The sequence below is a fragment of the Acartia tonsa genome, chromosome 11 (genome assembly GCF_053477335.1).
Source record: "Acartia tonsa isolate MP-2025a chromosome 11, ASM5347733v1, whole genome shotgun sequence".
Lineage (NCBI taxonomy): Eukaryota > Metazoa > Arthropoda > Copepoda > Calanoida > Acartiidae > Acartia > Acartia tonsa.
The window spans coordinates 14,444,001-14,464,146 of NC_137270.1; the positions used below are offsets into that span (position 1 = coordinate 14,444,001).

A 20,146-nucleotide genomic window follows, 5' to 3' on the forward strand; every position below is an offset into this window, starting at 1 on the left:
AAAGTATTTACTACAAAGTTTTCTGTAAATAAATAAGTAGACAATTTTGGGAAATGACACAAATATAAAATTTTGACAGATTTATTTAAGGGCAAAAAAGTTGTTGTTGCAGGTTGCTATTGATTTCTTCAAAAACTTCTTTTAAAATTAGAAGTAAAAGAACAATTTCCTAAAATTTATGAATATAATTAATAGTATTCCATTTTTAATTGTATATAAATGGTCATTATAACATTATAATTATATATATGTTACATGTCTTATATGCTTTTGAATCTTGAGACAACAAAAGCATAATAATAAATGTTAACTCATAAAACATATAAAACCTAACATGTAAAAATTGGCAATATAAAAAGCTTGTTGTAATAATTGTATATTCTGTATGCAACTTCCCTCAGACATATGTTAGAGTATACATGCATTACTGTAAATAATATTGACAAAATAAGTTTGTATATTAGATGCCAAATTCAATGAAATCCGAGCAGCAAAAACTAAACATTTTTCTTAAATAACTGTAGAAAAATCATATTTTCTCAAAATATTTTACAAACTTATAATAATAAAATTTATCACAAACAAAAAACCAAACATTAATAAAGAGGCTTTTTCTGCAAAAAAATAAATGTAGGTTTGTTGTAAACCCTATTGATATAAGAAGTTGTATAAAAAGAAGACAGCTTACTTGGTAAACTATATCATATCAAAGCTAGGAACAAACTTTTTATCAGGTACTCGCAGCTGACTAATTTCATAAATGCAAGGCTGAAAATTTATGGATGTTAAAAGGAATAAAAAATTGACAGCTGCAGTTTAATTTGTCTTTTAGCTGCGACAAGCCAAAATTTTTGCTGCTACACTGTAAATATTATAAAAATATCACAGCTCAGCTTTTGCTGATGATTGTTTGATTATTAGTGACTTTCAATTTAAGAATAGCAGACTGCGATGGCGTCCCTTTTAAACTGAAGATTATTCCGCCTGCGGTTGACAAGCCTTAATTTTTCTTACTATACATAATAACAACAATACACACACAACCACCCTTTTTGTGCATCAATATAATATAACACTCATGCTAGGCTTTCCAAATATTTATTCATTTTAAGTTTTCTTAAAAAATATTTATTATTATGAAAATACTTAATCTAAACTACTTGTATATAAATGAACATATTCTTATATAAAAACAACAGGATGTCTTTGAATCTATCTGTGTGTTCAAAAACTTGCTAACCGCTATACCGACATGGTTCTCCTTTATAGTTTAGCTTCTCTTATGAGTCCTGATGAGGTTTATAACTATTATGAGGGAAGGTGCAACCAGGAGAAATCGCCCTTAAAAGAAAACTAAAAACTACCTACCATTTTTTTCCTTTTCCTTTTAATTTGTAAATTAAAGAGTCCCTAGAGGCCTCTAGGTGCATAGCCGACAGTCATCTCTTAAATTTATTTATATATGCTTCTGTTGAATTTTAATACTGTATTAATAAAACTTATCATCATTTCAGAAATAAATAATGTACATAAGAACGCAGCTTTGGAAAGCTGGTATCCTTGTTATTTTCTATGCAACCATTTCTGCTAGTGAGAAAGGTAAACAATACATTTTTTAACAAATTGATATAAATATAAGCAAAGCTACTCTATAATTCACTTCTTTGTCCATCTGTCAAACCGTTAGTCAGTCCGTAACGCTATGGGGGATAATGTGATTTTCTCGGCAGCTATTAAACATGGATAGCTGAAATTTTTATTAAATTTACTAGGCGCATCTAGTATATGTATTTTCTTATTCGTCGGCGATACTTCAAAAGTCATAAAAAAAATTTTACGGCTTCAGGATTTTAATAATTTTTTTTGTATATTCTCTTTCTTTTTTAATTTGTTATGACAACTGAATATCTGGCATATAATTCACTTTGTCCATTTGTCCAGTTCATGACCATTTTGTACTTCACATACCTGTAAAGAAAAGTCCTTCTTGTTTAAACAAGTAAAAGAATTTTATAAAAAATATTTAGTTGATACAATTGACAAGTCTGTTTATTTTCAACCTATAAACAGGAAATTCTTGAGAACAATTTGTAAATACAATAGATTTAGGTCAAAAACGCAACAATTGAATTTCAAAGTTCTATTGTTTTATTATCTTAATAATATTCCAAAACTTAAAAAAAGAACATTTTTTAAATTTGTTTACAAATAGAAAAATATTTCCAGCATGTCTATGAAACTGATTAATATCCACTGGATTAAAACCGGTTCTAAGCAAGACTAAAAAAATATGTTCTATATCGTATTATAGACAGTTTTACGCGGATAGTACAATTGAAAGTCGTAATGTTAATACAGGTTGTGTTAGCCCGGTCCTTGGTAATGAATAACTATTCTAACATTTAGTTTCTTTTCTTTATTTAAATAGATTCTATTTTTATAAACTCCTTTTTCTAAAGTTTAATTTTACAAAAAATGTGTAAGTCTATATTATAATAATTCATAAAAATAGCATAAAACCTGTCCCTAATCCTAACATTGTTTATCACAATAATTACTCCCAAATTTGGACTAGAAATGTTGGAAACAACAAAAGGCTTATTTCTCTCATTCATTCACTATTCATTTAATTTGTATTTTGACCCAATTTCAATTTATAAGCTTTACTTTAGATAGGTAGATATTATCAAATAATCTATATACATACTCTAATAAATGTATGAGTATAGGTGCATATCCCAGACGAATACCTGGCCCATGTGGTTGGGACCTTTTCCGTCTGCTAACAAATTGTTCTCTGCTCTGTTGTAGCGACTTTACTGTGTTATTAGCTCGTATTATTAGAATGAATCATATATAAATAATGACTATAAATAAACAAAAAGACATAAAGGTTGTGTGCTTTATATTCATTTTAAATTTTGTTGTTATTTGGCCAGTGCAACTGACTGCAATGTCAATTCTTTGGATAGTTAAATTGGTAGATAAAAGTAGGACTCAATTTTTAGTTCAATAATAATTTAATTAAGGATAACAACATATATAATTAGTTTAGCATATTAACATGTATAGACAAAAGGACAAAGTACATTAATGATAACAAACAAAAATTATAATGGACGTAGGGACAGAAAATATTTCATAAAAAACAGTCAATTAACTCATTTTCCCAAAGAGTTTAGGATAAACAGCCCTTAATTGTGAGTTATTTAGTTGCTTTGCTTATTACAAAAACAAGGTTGACAACATCCATAAAAGCGAAAGTCTGAAAGGGTAGGACAAACAGACATTAACACTTGTATAATGTCAGAACTGAATAATCAGAATGCGAATGTATAAGAGTCAAAGCAAAATTGTAAGTAAATTTGTTGAAAAACTGCTTGATACAGGATAATGATTATGGACATACTTACATTTTTAGGACTTGATTATAGAGTTGCTTCGCTTATAATATTGTACTTTGTTGTCCCAGGAATCAGTATACCAAAAATCAGACCAATCGGATAATTAGGTCACATACAAATTTGTTGTTAAAAATGTAAAAAAAATCAACATGTTTAAAATGGACGTACGGACATTCTGGTAATGAATATAGAGTTGCTACGCTTTCTAACTCGGACCTAACTATTACAGGAATCACTATGCAAAATTTAAAATTGATAGGATAATTCTAACATGCCTAAATTAATGAAAAAAGCTATTTAAAAAAGTAAAAAAATCAACATGTTTAAAATGGACGTATGGACATTTTGGTAATGATTATAGAGTTGCTACGCTTTCTAAATTGTACCTAACTACTAAAGGAATCACCATGCAAAATTTGACATTGATAGGACAATTCTAACATGTCTAAATTAACGAAAAAAGCTATCCCTGATGGACGGACGGACGGATTGACTGACGGACGGACTGACGGATGGACGGACGGACGGATGGACGGACGTACAGACAGACGGACCGACCCTAATTATAGAAAAGCTTCGCTTTTAAAAAAGAGACTAAAAATAAAATTAATAAATAATCATATTTGAACTTAGAATATTACTTCATATATAATTCAACTATATTTTGTTTTAGATGACGTAATACATGTCCGTGGACTGTTAGAATCTGTAGCGCAGTTGCCGTGTGACACTCGGCCACCCAGTCCAGAGAACCCAACCATACTCGTCGTGTGGACTAAGGAACCGTCAGCTAATCCAATTTACACGTAAGTTTGTCCAAACTTCTCTATAAATTATTACTTCCTTAAAGGAATTTCATTTTCTAGGATTTATCCGCGCAGAGGAGAAAAGTTTGTTACTTCAAGTACTTTAGGCATTATATATTTTTTTCACTTTTTATTTTTTTGGCTGATTTATTGGTTTTTGAAGTAACGCTACTCTACAAGTGTTTTGTGTTCGTCCGTTGATTGGATGGTAAAACTATACAAACTCATGTTGTGTATAAGTATGAGATACAACCATCCAATTTGATGAATGTATCCTAACAGAAATACAGGAGGGGGACACATATATTTGTGATTTGTTCAGGGATTTAAAGATTAAGGTATTGGATGATAAATTAATGTACTTTCACAATTTTTAGGAACAAAATTACCCCTTCTGTAAATAAATAAAAAAATAGTTGGAGAAATTTGAACACTATTAGTTTTGCACCATCTAATCGAAATTCAAATAAGAAAACGTCGTTAAATAACTTAGGGTACTAGTGTTATTTATAGTCAAACTTCTACTTATATTTCGGAATAATATACTTTACTTGATAACCTGCCTTAACAAATTCCAGATTAATTGAACAGTTCTTCTACTATTTCCTTCATGGTTCTATCTTTCTGTTTGTCAGGGAAAGAGGGGACATTGGGCTAATAATTACACTGGTACCCAAAGTTTTATAACCTTGTTATCTTATTGGTTAGCATACAATATTTGTGTACTTTAGTTGAATCTTGATTTATTGGTTCAAACTAGAATTGTCTAAACATCTCCTCCAATAATCTTAATCTATAAAAGGGCCAATTATTTATTATCATTGGGGATGTATATCAATTTATTGTCCCTTGTCTTATCCCTTAAGATCCCTGTTGTTTGTTGACTCATGATGTAACTTAGCAAGATAATGAGAAATCTTTATTGCTTCCAGAGTTAGAAGGATGACATTTTTGTACTTTGTTAATAATATATCCTTATATTTATATTTGTAAAATATTGTATGTGTCTAATCGATTCTGCTACTATTTGTAATCTACATAGGGGGTAATTTTGTGTATCATCATTAGGAATGTACCTCAAGTTATCAGCCATTATCTTATCCCTAGGGTAATTCAACAATTAGGGGGTTTGAGGATCTAATATATTTTTTTAAAAATGTTTGTGAGGGTAATCCCCTCTTTACCCCCATGCCCCACCCTTGGACGCCCCTTGTAATGGGCCATCTCAAAGAACGCCTAAATGAAACTGTTTTTGTGTGTTCAGGTATGACCTTAGAACTAAGAATGGTCGACAGGAGGGGCGTGGTGACCATTGGTATGATAGCTTCAACCTCGGTGGGCGGGGCTTCTTCAAAAGTAAGTATTTTAGAATAGCTACGTTAATATTTTATTTTAGAGTGTGAAATTGTAAATTCAAAAATAATCGGTGAGGGTAAATTTTTAAAATTCCCACCGTTTTTCGGGTGTGGCCGGACTGTGCAGGACTACTTATTACTAAAAAGTAGGGATGTGTAAATGCCAGTGTCAGATGTATTTTTGACATATGTATAAAAATATTGGGTGTATTTTTGACATATGTATAAAAATATTGGGTGTATTTTTGCCAGTGTTGGATGTATTTATGGCATGAGAATAGATTTTACTGTCCCCCCTAATTACCCAATAAACCTAACCTATTTAAACCTAAAGTAATAAACAAACAAATGAAAAACTACCTCTCTTATTTTCTATTTAATTTAAAACGAAAGGGAGGTGGGTTTCTTTGGTCAATAAGGCACTTGGACACTTAGAGAAATTGGAGAAATTGGAAATTTCCAGTAACGGAATGTTTTTTTATTGTATTATTAACAATGGAAATAAGTGATTTTTTTACTTTTTTTTTATTTAATCATAAATATACTTACATAAATAGTCTTTCTTAAAGACGCACTATGTAAATTAATAACAAAATATATTAAACTATTTATATAACGAGAAAAAAAAACGAATGAATACATGTTCGTAGAGTTTTGCCGTTCAACTATCAGACATATACCTAATGTATTTTTTTATTTTAGGATATTCCAACGGGTCATCTTACCTTTCAATAGAAAGCTTACAGGTTTGATAATATTTCTAAAAATCAATTCATCTATCCATAAATCCCAAAAAGGATGTCCGTCTGTAGCTTAAGGTCTCGCTAACCGCAGTACCGATATGGTTCTTCTTCGCAGTGTAGCTTATTATAGGTCTAAGGGAGGTGTATAACCTAAAATAAAGGTCTCTAGAGTTAGATACATGGTTTGTTAAAACCTTTTTCTATCTATCTATCTATCTATCTATCTATCTATCTATCTATCTATCTATCTATCTATCTATCTATCTATCTATCTATCTATCTATCTATCTATCTATCTATCTATCTATCTATCTATCTATCTATCTATCTATCTATCTATCTATCTATCTATCTATCTATCTATCTATCTATCTATCTATCTATCTATCTATCTATCTATCTATCTATCTATCTATCTATCTATCTATCTATCTATCTATCTATCTAGGATAGAGACGGAGGGAAGTATAGATGTAGAGTGGATTTTGACAAGGCTCCGGCAAAGATTACCAAGATTTTTCTTCATACTATAGGTAATGATTATTTGTAACATGGCTTCTATAAAAATGTGTGGTTTCTGTACGTACGTCTGTTCGTTTAAATGGTTGTTAGAGAAAATGAACTCCTTATAAGTTACTCCTAAGTTACTAATACACAAAGAGAAAAATATTGGCCTTACACACGCTTAGACAGGAACAAACTCACACACACACACTCAGATATGTAACTTTTGTGAATTTCCTTTTTATTTTATTAATAGCTATTTTTAGGGCATTTTTCCCCTCCCCCAAAAAGTTATATATATTCCCTGGACATATTAAAAGCTTTACTTGAAAGTAGAACCATATCGGTTCAGTGGTTATGGTTAATGATATCATTCTCTATACGCAAAGAGACATACAAAGAAAGATATCTTATTACTTTTATAAAGGATTATTTTCTTATATTAGTTATTTTTCTTGAATTAAAGATTAAATATTAAAGATAATCTAAAATACCTAGATCTGTCAAAATTATTTTACACTCACACACACACATACACACACACTCACACAAATTCTGAATTAGGTTAAGAATAAATATAAACAAGAATAATTTTGCCAATGACAAGTAAAGCCACATTAATCTCATATAAAAGTAAGAGGATGTCTGTCTGTCTATAAGTACCTCGCTAATCATTGAACCGATAAGTTTTTTCTTAAATTAAAGCTTTGCATAGTTCGTACGACGGTTCAAAACTATTAAATTGATATTCAGATAGACGTACGGACACAATGTAAATGTAGAACAGCCTCGCTGTAAACTATATATGTGTAAATAATAGAATAGATATGTACAACCATCCAAAATCTGAAATATTATTTTGGCCATAACAAATACTTTGTTATTAAATATTGATAGGGATGGGAGGGTGGAAAACTTCTGGGATAAAAAGAAAAGTATATTGTATGAGAGTATCTATATATTTTCTCAAGGTATGATTAGGTTAGGTTATGTTGGGCCTGTAGAGTTAGGGCATCGTAGGGTTAAGGACTTCTGCATTGGTTTAACAGTAAGAATAAATATACATTACCCAACTTTTATTTAAAAAGAAACGGATGATTTTGTGTTCGCTTGTTTTTTAAAGGGAAGCACCTAAAAAATAATCCAAATTTGTACTAAGACATTTCCTTTATATCGCGCATCTGACATATCAGCAAAATAATATTTTATTAGAGCATATTCTTTCTTATAACCAATATGATAATAAATAAAGTGAAAACTTTTAAGCACTTGAAAGATATCGAAAACTATAATTATTGAACGACTAAATACTGCCAAAATAACAAAAACAAAATAAGTATGGAAAGTTTTTAAGCTGGTCTTTGGATAATTGAAACTTAAACATTTTAGATGATAATTCAGTTATCTATCCGTATCGCTACCCTGTAAAGGAGAACCATATCAGTTCATGCACTGTCTAGCGATATCCTTCAGTACACACTGACAGACAGCGATTCTTTTACTTTATTTAAGGATTATTTTACCTCTCCGTTTACCTCTGAGAAGGTAGAAATGGAATGTTGATATTGAAATATGATTGAATCCATAAATATTGGTTTCCTTCAATAAGACCTCACACAAACACCAGGGATGCAGGGATATGTATAAAATGGGGGTGTAAAAACTCCCTAAACCCCTGTTATAGATACCTCTCCTTATAACTTTTTTATCCATACATTAGAGTAAGACACTAGAGGGGGAACTGGTTAAATAACTGTATCTCCCCATCGCACTGTCCTTGTGCTTACTCTCAATTGGGACATTGAAAACCAACCAATGGTATGGTGTGTTTTAAAACAGCCAAGTAGCAGAAAACAATTAGGTAGCAGACGAATAAGATAAATGAAAAAAGGAAGGGAGGTAGTTATCTGTATATAGATCTGTTATCCAAACATAAATTGTATAGCAAAATTTCAAATATTTTTGTTCCCTTTCCCCCACACCTAAACACACTTACTCTCTCTCTCTCTCTCTCTCTCTCTCTCTCTCTCTCTCTCTCTCTCTCTCTCTCTCTCTCTCTCTCTCTCTCTCTCTCTCTCTCTCTCTCTCTCTCTCTCTCTCTCTCTCTCTCTCTCTCTCTCTCTCTCTCTCTCTCTCTCTCTCTATATTTTTTTCCAATCTTTTTTTTTTCTTTTTCTCTATTTCCCCAGAGTTTTGACGCATGCATTTTTGGACAGATTAATAAAATTATGATTCCATGATTTATGAGAAACCTAAAAACCAAGATTTATCTAACGGGTTTATATATGCATTTAAAAATTGTTTTATGGTTCATAAAAAAATTTAAACCTGAATAGCATTTCTTAATATCTAATTATCGCAAAAATTTAGTACGATAATTTGACTATGTTGATAATTTTTTTTTAATAACATAATTGACTTGAAAATAAATCGTTTTGGTGAAAAAAAATCTACAGCTAAAATGTGTTTTAATGGCAGTTGCCGAGCCCTGCAAGTTTTGTGTAAAATATGAAGTCTGAAAATATATTTGGATTGGGAATAAGATGCCTGTAATAATATTCTTTTCATGATAGGAATATATGTGAAGGTTTGTACCGTCTTTGGGTCTGTGCAATAATCTTAGCCTTCGAAAAATTTTTCGTAAATTAGAAAAAGTCAAAAATAAAATGACTGTTTTTGAAAAGAAACTTTTCTCACTTGAAAAAAAATAGGAGACTAGGTTCCTTATCAAATGACTAAAATACTCAAAAATGCACCGCTAAAATCTTTACTTCGTATTTCATGGGAAGATGGCGTAACGAAAGTGGGCTAATTAAATGGAAAAAGTTTAGAGATGTATTGTGAGGATTTTAGTTGTGTAATAATCCTAGTTCGAATTCCATATGTTTCATGAAGAACGGTTAGCAATACGCCTATTCATAAGCCATAATATTTTGAAATAAGTGGCCTATTACTTCTAAAATATAATTGAACTAATGTGCATTGCAATTTTGAAAATAATGATCACTTTAGAGAGATTTCGTGAAGCTCTTTATAGTGCCTATAAAAAAGAGGATAAATGAAAAGCTTTTGGCCAAAATACCTCAAATGATGTTATATTACAATTGTCCATTATTCTAATATGAAGTCATTTGGGATTTTTCGGCAAAACGTTAATGAATTTATCCCTTTTTTATAGGCCCAAAAAGAGCTTCATATTTCATACGCATCATATCTTGGGGGGTTTTATTTGATAATTGAAACATCGTGTTTCTTTGTTGAATAAAATAATTGAGGTAGTAAAGAAGTTTTCCAATTTTTTTCGCATACAATTTTGTTATTGCAAAATTTTAAGATATTTTCCTAAAAGCGGGACGTTCTAATTTGGTTTAGTATAGACGGGCATGGGAAAACAAAATAATCTCAAATTTCATTTTCATACTTTCCATTTCATAAGATTTTATCATAAAAAATATAATTGTTATATTTCTCTCATATTTTAAGTAAGAAAAGCTAATTATGATTTTAAATAAAAAAGAAATATGAGATATAATTATTGCATGTGTTGTGTAGTATAAGACTAGTGTAAGAACTAGAACTGTATCTTTAAGCGTCTTTGTGTGCCACTGTACTGGTCTATACAGGTGTGTGTGTGTACGAGAAAAAGCTGAACTTGTAAAGAACGATTCACTATTTTAACATATAAAGTAATAAGAATTTTTGTCTGCAGCTTAAGATTTCGATAACTACTTGATCTATTGAGTTCTCCATTTTAGGTCAGCTTCACATTGGACCTACTATTTTACTTTTTAACTTAAGTCTTGGAATTGTTTTATGCTATTTGTCTGGTATTATGCTTTTCCCCTTCAAATACTGAGGTCCTTGATAATAGGGACGTAGTCATTCAAGTGCTCTACAAAGTAGATGAAATAATTGATACATTTTTCAATTTTTTTTTGTGACGCAATGTTAAGACAGAATAAATTATTGATAGAATAGCTGCGCTCAGGAATTAGGTATAGCCAACAAGCGAAATAAATCTAAAACCATAATTGGGGATCAGATAAAAAGGTCGTCAATTATACTATGTGTTGACCCCAAACGACCAGCTGAAAATCACGTATAGGTTTCGTGATTTTTTCCCGATTTAATTTCGTTTTTTGGCATAAGCTTAGCTGCGCTACACATAATTACTTGTCTTGGTCGTCCTTGCCATGCACTACGTCAATGTTGTTTGAAGAAAACCGGGTCAAAATATTTATTTTTTCAATTTGCATTACAAATGATTGCATCAACAAAACAGGAACAAGAACGATTGGGTCCAAAGTAGCGATGTTTATTTATTATCCTTATATAAAAGTAACCGGATGTCAATATGTGTTTGATGTTTAAGATCTCGCTAAAAGCTGAATTAACATGGTTTTCCTTTACACAAAGACTTCTCATAAGTATGGGAAAGGGTTTTCTCGTATTCATTCGAATCCGGCGGATAGGAACCGGTTCTCGGGGCTAAAAAAACCGGTTTTAATCTTATAATTGTACGTTCTATATCCGCGGAAAGCCGTTTATGATACGATGCGAGAAATAACTATTAATTATTTTGGGGGAGGGTACAACCACACTCTCAGAAGAATATTCTACGTAAAAATATCCCTCCTCTCTACAAAAAAAAAATATGTTACTTTTTCTTTTTACTAGCGGTTTCGCCCCTAGACTCTAGGGGCTTTGCCCCAAGAGGTTTGATCAAACTAATTTTTCGTGTTTTAGTTTTTAAAGAAAATTAAAAAAGATTTTTTTGGGGGGAGGGGGGTTTGTCGACCCCACTATTTTAATTTTGGTTTTAAAAAAATTGGGAGGGGGAGGTAATTTCATTTTTTTTGGGAGGGGGTGTCCCACCCCCCAAGAAAATAGTTATAAACCTTCCCGTGACCTATGAGAAGCTATCCTGTAAAGGAGAACTAGATCGGTTTAGCAGTTGGGCGAGATCCTTCCCTACAAACAAACAGACAGACAGACATCGTTCTACTTTGTATTATAGATAACTAAATAGAAAGGTGGAATGTCGACATACCCCCACCCACTCCCCTTTCACTCAAGTGCCTCAAAATACAAGGTTTTGACTGTGGCTGATTTTCACAACATGACCGTTAAAGACAAACATACACAGAATACTTGTATAGAAGCTTTGCTATTAAAAAAATAAAAAGAAACAAATTCTCGTAGATTTTCTGCGTTTTCTGCAAAATTCTCAAGAAAATCTTAACAAATAATTCGTCAAACTTTTTGTTATTATGAAATATTTTTTGTTAATCATTTATAGTTATAAAATAAAGCAGAATTTAAATTTACACTATTTAGTAATTTATCATTTTGATTTTGAAAAATATTTTCACTTTGTTGCTGGTTTATTTTCTATGTATTATTGAATGGTGGCTTCACGGCCAGCCGTTGGAACCTCAACACTTATAAGGTTATTTTTAAGATATCATGCGAATTATTACTGCATCTTTTAGACTTGATCTTTATTCTATTACCAAAAACTTTGTGTATTTGTGTTTCGTTTCTTTTCCTTCCTTGCAAGAAAAACAAGAAAATGCAAAAAGAAATTATCATTCTCAGAAATAAGTTACAGGCAAAAAGAGATACCTATACTAAATAATAAAGATACTTTTAATTCGGATATAAACATACTTGGTAAGGGGCGGGTTAAGTGGGGTTGAAATAACCACCCCACCCATTCACAAATAAAGATTCCTAAACTGATTTTAAGTCTTTGTATTGAATTAAGTTAATATCACTGTATATAATATTTTCATTAGATAAATTATATTTAAGAAATCTTTTAATTGAATTTTTGACATATTCTAATAAACAAGGCATATATTCCTAAAATACCGACACTCCCTTTTCTACTACACCAGTAACTTTTCCTTTACCCTATGAAATTAGGCTTCTAATTTAATTTTCTTAAAAATCTAAATGGATTGATTTCAAGTGCACTTATCCTATTATAAAGTGCAAAACAATCTACAGTATGACCCACGAAAAAGTATTTTTTAGCATCTGCAGCCCATATTTATCAACGAATTATTAAAAAATGTATATTTTCTTGTTCTCTATAGATTTTCACATAAGTAGATATAAAAATATTTTTTTTACCTCCAATAACAACGGAGATTTTTAGAGCTAAAGTTTTGAAAAAGTGTTTTTTTTTGTTTCTCATAGTTTTTGGATGGTTATATTATGTTTTTCTGGTAACTGAATAATTATTATTTCTTTTTTATTTCATCAAAAAATATTAATTTTTAGTGGCAAAAAGTACTACTAAATAAATTGATTAATTGCAAATTTCAGGTTATTTATTTACCCTTATTTATGAAAAGGATTAATTATGACAGTTGCTCCGCCCCCTTTTCTGACATCTCAATCATTTAATAGAGGGTTAATTAAGCTTTTTAGACTAAAAAATCATTTTGTTGTAATTTTATTTTCTTTATAACTTTTTTGTTATTAAAGTTAGGATTATGAAACAAAAACAATTTTCCTGCTATATTCATAAAGACTTATTTGGTTTTTAAATCTAAAACAATTTTGCCTAATAAGTAAGTTTTTTAAAATATCATTAAATTAAAAAGACTCAAAAAATATGTGTAAAAAAATACTTTTAACTTATAACCTAAATTTTTTATTTCATTTTTGTATAAAGTTTCTGCTAGTAACAAAAATAAAAGGATTTTTACCTTAATTTTGCTAAAAAAGTCGTTTCATGTTAAAAGTTACTTTTTGCTCAGTTACTTTTTCAAAACTTTAGCTCTAAAAATCTCCGGTGTTATTGGAGGTAAAAAAATATTTTTATATCTACTTATGTGGAAATCTATAGAGAACAAGAACTATACATTTTTTAATAATTCGTTGATAAATATGGGCTGCAGATGCTAAAAAATACTTTTTCGAGGGTCATACTGTATACTTTTTAAAATTTGGTAAAAATGTTTTTGGTTTTCTTTATTACTATTCATTTAAATAGAAAGTTTACTTAATTAATGTAAAAGTACAGAAATCTAGAATTTTTTTTATATTTAATCACCTTCCTGGTTTACTTCAAAAAGACATTAATCAACCAAATTATAATATCTAATTATTGGATCGTTTTATAGACAGCTTTCCACGGATAATAAAATGAAGGGAAAAAAAGAATAATGGGCAGGGCCTTCTGCTCCTCAGGGCAAACAAAACTCCTATTAATCATTTTTGAAGCCATATTACAAAAATCATTCTTTACATATAACCATACTATTGTATTGGTTATATATGACATTGTTATTAAAATTGTATCAAATGCTTTGTTAAGTTCAAAGATACACTAATTAAACACATTGCAAGAGAAAATTTGAATTAGGGAAAAAAACGAAGTAGCGGTTTTTTCGAAGTAGCTTTTCTTCTATTTGCAGCACCTGCGGGGGGCACTAATTCTGCGAGTCAAATTTCTTAACCATGCAGGGCAATCATTAACATTTATCTAACCTAATCTAAAATAAGCTAGCAAAAGCTACTGTGAAAATACGTCTAAACCTACTTTATCGTTTTCTTTCCATGATCCGAAAATTTTTTAACCCACCGCCTTTAAATCAGATTTCTGGCATCGGTTAAATATATTTCTTAACATGTATTTTTTCTTCAGCTCTACCTGACCCGCCACGCATTCTGACGCCAGATGGCAGGAAAATGGAGGTGGTCAACTTCTACGAGGGATCTCATCTCAGCCTTGTCTGTAAGGTTTTTGGAGGTAAGATTACTTTTTATTTCATGGCCAAAATAACTACAATTGGGGGAGAATTGACATAATACTGTAGTTTATACTGACCTCGTATATTCCATTTTAGTTTTCTAAAAAGCTCAACTGAAATTTCATTTTTCTCTCCTTCACATTTTAAAAAAATTTCTCGGTTGTTATTCAAGATATCGAGCTGACTATTATGAGCAACTTTTTACGATCGTTGTTTATTATATCTAAGGTTAATGTGATTTTTTCGGCTATTTTTTTCATGTGGAGATTCACATAGCCATTAAGCATCTACTTTATCCGTCTAACTGTCCGCCCCATGAGCCTAAAATAAGGAAGGGTGATAGTTTTTTCCCCTTGTCTAATCTCTACGGTGCCGTAACCCTGCATTGCTACCAAACACCCAATTTAACCTTACCTAACCAGAAACAAAGTAATAAACAACAAAAGAAAAACTTCCCATCCTAGTTTTGAAAAAAAAATAAGGAAGGGGGTATCAGGGCTTAACAAGGTTAATTCTGTCAAAGGGCCTGTATTTCTATGCCAATTATAGATAGTTTAGGTTAAATAATGTTTTAAAAAGGCCCGGCAGGGATAGTATAAAGATATTAATTTAGGTCGGCCACAGCCAGAAATCCAATGGTTTGTAAACAACCGGCAGGTGGAGGGTGGACCTACAGAACTCAAAGAACTGGATGTCATATCCACATTTGATTTCGGTACACTCTCCAGACAGGTAAAGGCTGTAGTTGAACAGGTGACTTTTAATTAGGGTATGTCAATACGTCCGTTAAACTGTTTTTGTGTCTAAGTATGTTCTATATGGAAAAGGTAGTCGATTTTAACTCGTTGGTGCTGGATTCTCCTTCAATTTCAAGTGATTATCTAGAGAACCCAGAACATCTGCATGAAATAGTTCATAATAGAATATTAGGTAAAGTAACAGACAGTAAACCTTTTGATAGCACCACCTTTGTTTGGAAGTCTTACCTGTGCATGGTAATGAAATGCGCCTGTTTATGACCAATGCATTCTCACCCTTAGTTTTACGTGCCAGACATAGAAGCAGTATATATTATTTTTAACGTCTCTAGTATGACGCGGTATGGTCAAGACCAAACCATTGCATTGCATTGCATAAATTTTTGAATGAGCATATTTTTAGAGTAGCTACACTCTTAATGAGTTATGGGAGGATGGGAGGAGTTAATGGGAGTAACAATTACTCAGATATACAAAATTATATCCAGTAATTAATTGTTGGTGTTGTCTCATGCAAACCAACAAACGTTTATAAACAGCAAACTACATGAAATGATATCTTCAAATATTATATACAAGCAATTGATTACGCCTAAAAACCTTTAGGGGCACTTGAGGTAAGGGGGGAGTCATCCCCTTTCTCAATTTAGGTTTTAAAAAGAAAAGTAAACATTTTTGTTGGGTCATTTTTTCTAGATGCATATTATATCATTTACCTTACATGGGCGAGGCTTCTGTCCATGACACTTTCATAATCATAATCATAATCATTATCATAATCATAATCATTGATGATTATTCTATCAATTTAAAACTCGAGAATACGATTCCCGTGTCAGTTAGGTACAAATTAGTAAGCGTAGTAATTTTATAACCAATACCAGAATGTCCATAGGTCATTTAAAATTTTTTTTACTAAACATTTTTTTGGCTTTCATACCGATTAATATCTGCAGGATTAAAACTTGTTCTCTGCCATACTGAAAAATCATATATAACATCATATTACAGACGAATTATTATCCACGAATACTAAAATAAAAAGCGATAAATAACTATTTTGAAATTCTGTGCGAACACTACTTTAGTTAGAACAAAGGCATCGGTTAGGCTGATTTCCATATCAATGGTAATACATTCAGAATATATGTTTTATGTAATATCATGAGTAATGGATTTCTTAGTAGCGAAGCTTTATTTTTAAAAGCAAAGCTTCTCTATAATTAGGGTCGGTCCGTACAACAAGGTACAATGTTATAAGCGAAGCATCCCTATAACTAAGTCCTAAAAATGTAAGTATGTCCTTAAATAGTATTATGTATTTATGCAGTTTTGCAACAAATTAACTTACAATTTTGTTTATACTTGCAATAATAATCTGCTTATTCAGTTCTGACACTCTACAAGTGTTAATGTTCGTTTGTCCTTCAATTCCAAAGCCTCGCTTTTATGGATGTTATCATTATTATTTTATTGTGTCTGAACTTCTGTATTTATGTTGGTAATTCTACTTTCTTTTCTCATATACAAAGTTTTTTATTGAGTCTTTTTTGCCCTGTTACCCTTTTTCTTTCTTACTCTGTTAAAATCACTATCTTTCTCTCTCGGTTAAATAATGCTCTTGTGCTAGGCTTCGCTACTTTTAAATGAAATCATTCTAGATATATTTTAATATTATACTATACATACATACATTTAAAGAAAATGTATTACTAAACTATTCTTTACAATTCTTACCATGCACAGTTAGGATCTCCAGACAAAGATCGTGCAATCAAAGGGTTGGTTGTCTGTAATGTACTGTACCATGGGTATGAGGTGAAGGACCAAGAGTCTGGCCTTGAGTTGACAAGTTGACTGTTCAGTCCAGGTGCAACTCACCCACACGACATTAACATTATTCTTTACAATAATAAAAACCTAAAATTAATATAAAGTAAAAAGGTATTTTTGTCTGAAGCTAAAGATTTCGACAAATGCAGGTCCTAATTAGTTGTTCTTTTTAGAGAAGCTTTATAAATGTCTTGGGTGGTTTACGCCTTCTCCCCTAGATGCTAGAGGCGAATGATTCACTAGTATGATATAAAATATTAAGACTTATGCATATATAATCCAACTATAAGAAATGTACAATATCCTAAATAATCCATATTTCTTTATATTTATTTTTGTCTTCTTTACTAAGATTATTATTGTAATAAATGCAGGGAGGGAGGGAGAGAACATTGGACCTTAAATTACACTCGTACCCAAACTTTTATAACCCCAAAATCCTATTCTTTGGATACTTTCATTGAATTTTGATTGTTTATTTCCAAACTATATATGTCCAGACTTTTCAACCAACTATTTAACTCTACAAACGGAGTAATTTTGGGTATTAATTAAGGCTTGCATATCAGTTTATCATACACTATCTTATCCCTAAGGATCCCTGAATAAATGTAATTTATTATATTACATATTTACAATTGGAGATCAATAATATTTTTACTTGTACTTGAAATGTCAAAAAGGCTACGCCATCAGAGGCCTGAAGTGGCACTGACGTAGGGGGGGGGGGGAGGAAGGTAGAACTCCAGCTTCCCTTATCAATTTTAGTTTTTAAAAAGAAAAAGTAAAAGAATTTTTTTTTCAGAATTTTTATTATTTTATGGGCGATGTCTCTTGAAGGGTGAGGGTACCCTCCCCAAAAATAGTTATAAACCTTCCTAAGACCTATGAGAAGCTACGCTGTAAAGGTGGACCATATTATTCAATTGAACGGACAAATAGGTGGTGCCGGACGGAAATTCTAGAGAAAATTTTTGAAAACTAAATGGAAATATATGATTTAGTATTTATTTATAGATTAATATTTTACTTATAATAAATGAAAACAATTAAATATTTGGTACAAAATAATATTCTGAACATTTCTAAGGGTGAAAAATAACAATTGGACTAATATTTGTTTTCCCCTTATAATTATAAGCTAGAAAAATCATAATGTATCATATGAATTTTGTCATCCTTGGTAATACCTTTTGTAAATTGTTATTGATTTGTACAAATATGTAAGTAAGAATAATATTATATTTTATCAAACATAACATATGTTATATTTATACAGTCTGAACTCAAGGTTGTTCCAAGAAAAAGAAATTATGTTTTTTTTTCTGTCATTTTTATTGTTTTTTCCTTAGACTAAACCTACATATTTAAAGAAAGTCAAATTATTTGTGAAATACCATTTTATATGCATTTGTCCTTCTTGTTTTATAAAGATGATTTTACTATTTTGAAATAATCAAACAAAAACGTTAAATTTAATGCTCTATCTATATTTATAACTATTTCTATGAGCAATAACTTTGTTTTTAAAGCTAATAATTGGTGTTTACATTAATGTTTGACCTGCTAAAAAACCTATTAAGCAAGAACACAGTAATAGTGTCTGACTGATTATGACGTAACAAAAAAAAATTAGCCAATGAGAGGCCACTATAAATTTTACCATTGGTCAATTGGCTAATTTTTTTTTGTTACGTCATAATCAGTCAGACACTATTACTGTGTTCATTAAGCAAGCATATTATCTTGACGGTGATTTCCCTCAAATTGCGTAGCGTCACAGACCCTCCCTCCTTGATTTCTTTTTAATTGAAAAAAAATTACATGCGATTATTGATGACTATTCCCTGTGGAGGTACTCTGTACCCAATATAATTATACCTAACCTGACCAAACGTAAAATATGTGTGTGCGGGGATTTGTAGTTGACCACCGCCAAATAAACTTATTTTTGTTAGGATGTTGACACGAATGTAACCTGTTCTGCGAGTAATAACAACCTAACAAATCCGGTTCAAACCACTCTACCTATAAATCTACTATGTAAGTATATTTTTTTTCGTCAGTCTGTCCGTAACGCGATGGGGGAAATGTGATTTTCTCGGCTTCTATATAATATAGACAGCTGATTATTTTTGTGAAAATTCCTTATACGTATGAGCATCCAGTATATTATTTATTTCATGCACAAAAAACTCTTCCTATTATATAAAGTAGTAAGCTTTTTTTTGTCTGTAGTGAAGGATCTTGCTAACCGCTGAGCCGATATGGTTCTCCTTTACAGTGAAGCTTCTTATAGATCCAGGGAAGGTTTTTAACTATTTGGGGGAAGTGTATCTTCACCCTACCAATAAAAGATTATCTCCCCCCTCCCAAAAAAAAACAATAATTGAAGACATGGAAAAAACACTGTTAGCTTGTACCAACCAACAAGATTTAATAAAAATGTCCAAAGTTCTTATTCCTACGAATGTGAGAAATTTTCTATATATGAAACTATTGTTTTTAAACTTGCGGAAATCGTATGTCTGCTAAGTTTCGAAAATCTTACAGGTCCGTCAAAATACGCAGTTTTTACAAATAAAATAAATTGCTAATTATTTATGGCTTTGATTGTTATAATTGTGCGGCTGCCGACCCTACATCCTATATTGTTCGGACAAGGATAAAAGGCCCAAAATTGTTTGAATTTAAGCTGTATATTGAAACCAATAAGTACATTATCATTGAAATATCTAAGGTACAATATCCATATAGTGTACCTTACCAACAAGGCCTTTGATGTCAATATTAGTTATGGAAAAATTTCAATTTCAAAATGACTAGTTTCAATATGGATTTTTGACAGCGTCCATGTCATTTCTATTGGACCGTTTAATGTTACTCTATTGGGCATACGTGATGGTTTTGATGCTTATGACTTTTTGATAAAAAACAAATAATTTTATCATTTATGTTTATATAAAGTTTATGGTAT

At 31.0% G+C, this 20,146-nt stretch overlaps 1 protein-coding gene across 2 annotated transcripts in view; it reads left to right on the forward strand.

Moving 5' to 3' along the window:
- Nucleotides 1-1,512: 1,512 nt before the first annotated feature.
- LOC145332476 (protein turtle-like) overlaps nt 1,513-20,146 on the forward strand; it is a 79,528-nt gene continuing 60,894 nt past the window's right edge. For both annotated transcript variants that reach the window (XM_080177477.1, XM_080177478.1), the window contains exons 1-8: nt 1,513-1,599; nt 4,078-4,210; nt 5,475-5,566; nt 6,268-6,311; nt 6,757-6,841; nt 14,473-14,577; nt 15,192-15,310; nt 19,128-19,212. In XM_080177477.1, the coding sequence (XP_080033603.1) occupies nt 1,524-1,599; nt 4,078-4,210; nt 5,475-5,566; nt 6,268-6,311; nt 6,757-6,841; nt 14,473-14,577; nt 15,192-15,310; nt 19,128-19,212 (739 nt within the window). In that variant the 5' untranslated portion in view covers nt 1,513-1,523. The remainder of the gene's footprint in view (nt 1,600-4,077; nt 4,211-5,474; nt 5,567-6,267; nt 6,312-6,756; nt 6,842-14,472; nt 14,578-15,191; nt 15,311-19,127; nt 19,213-20,146) is intronic.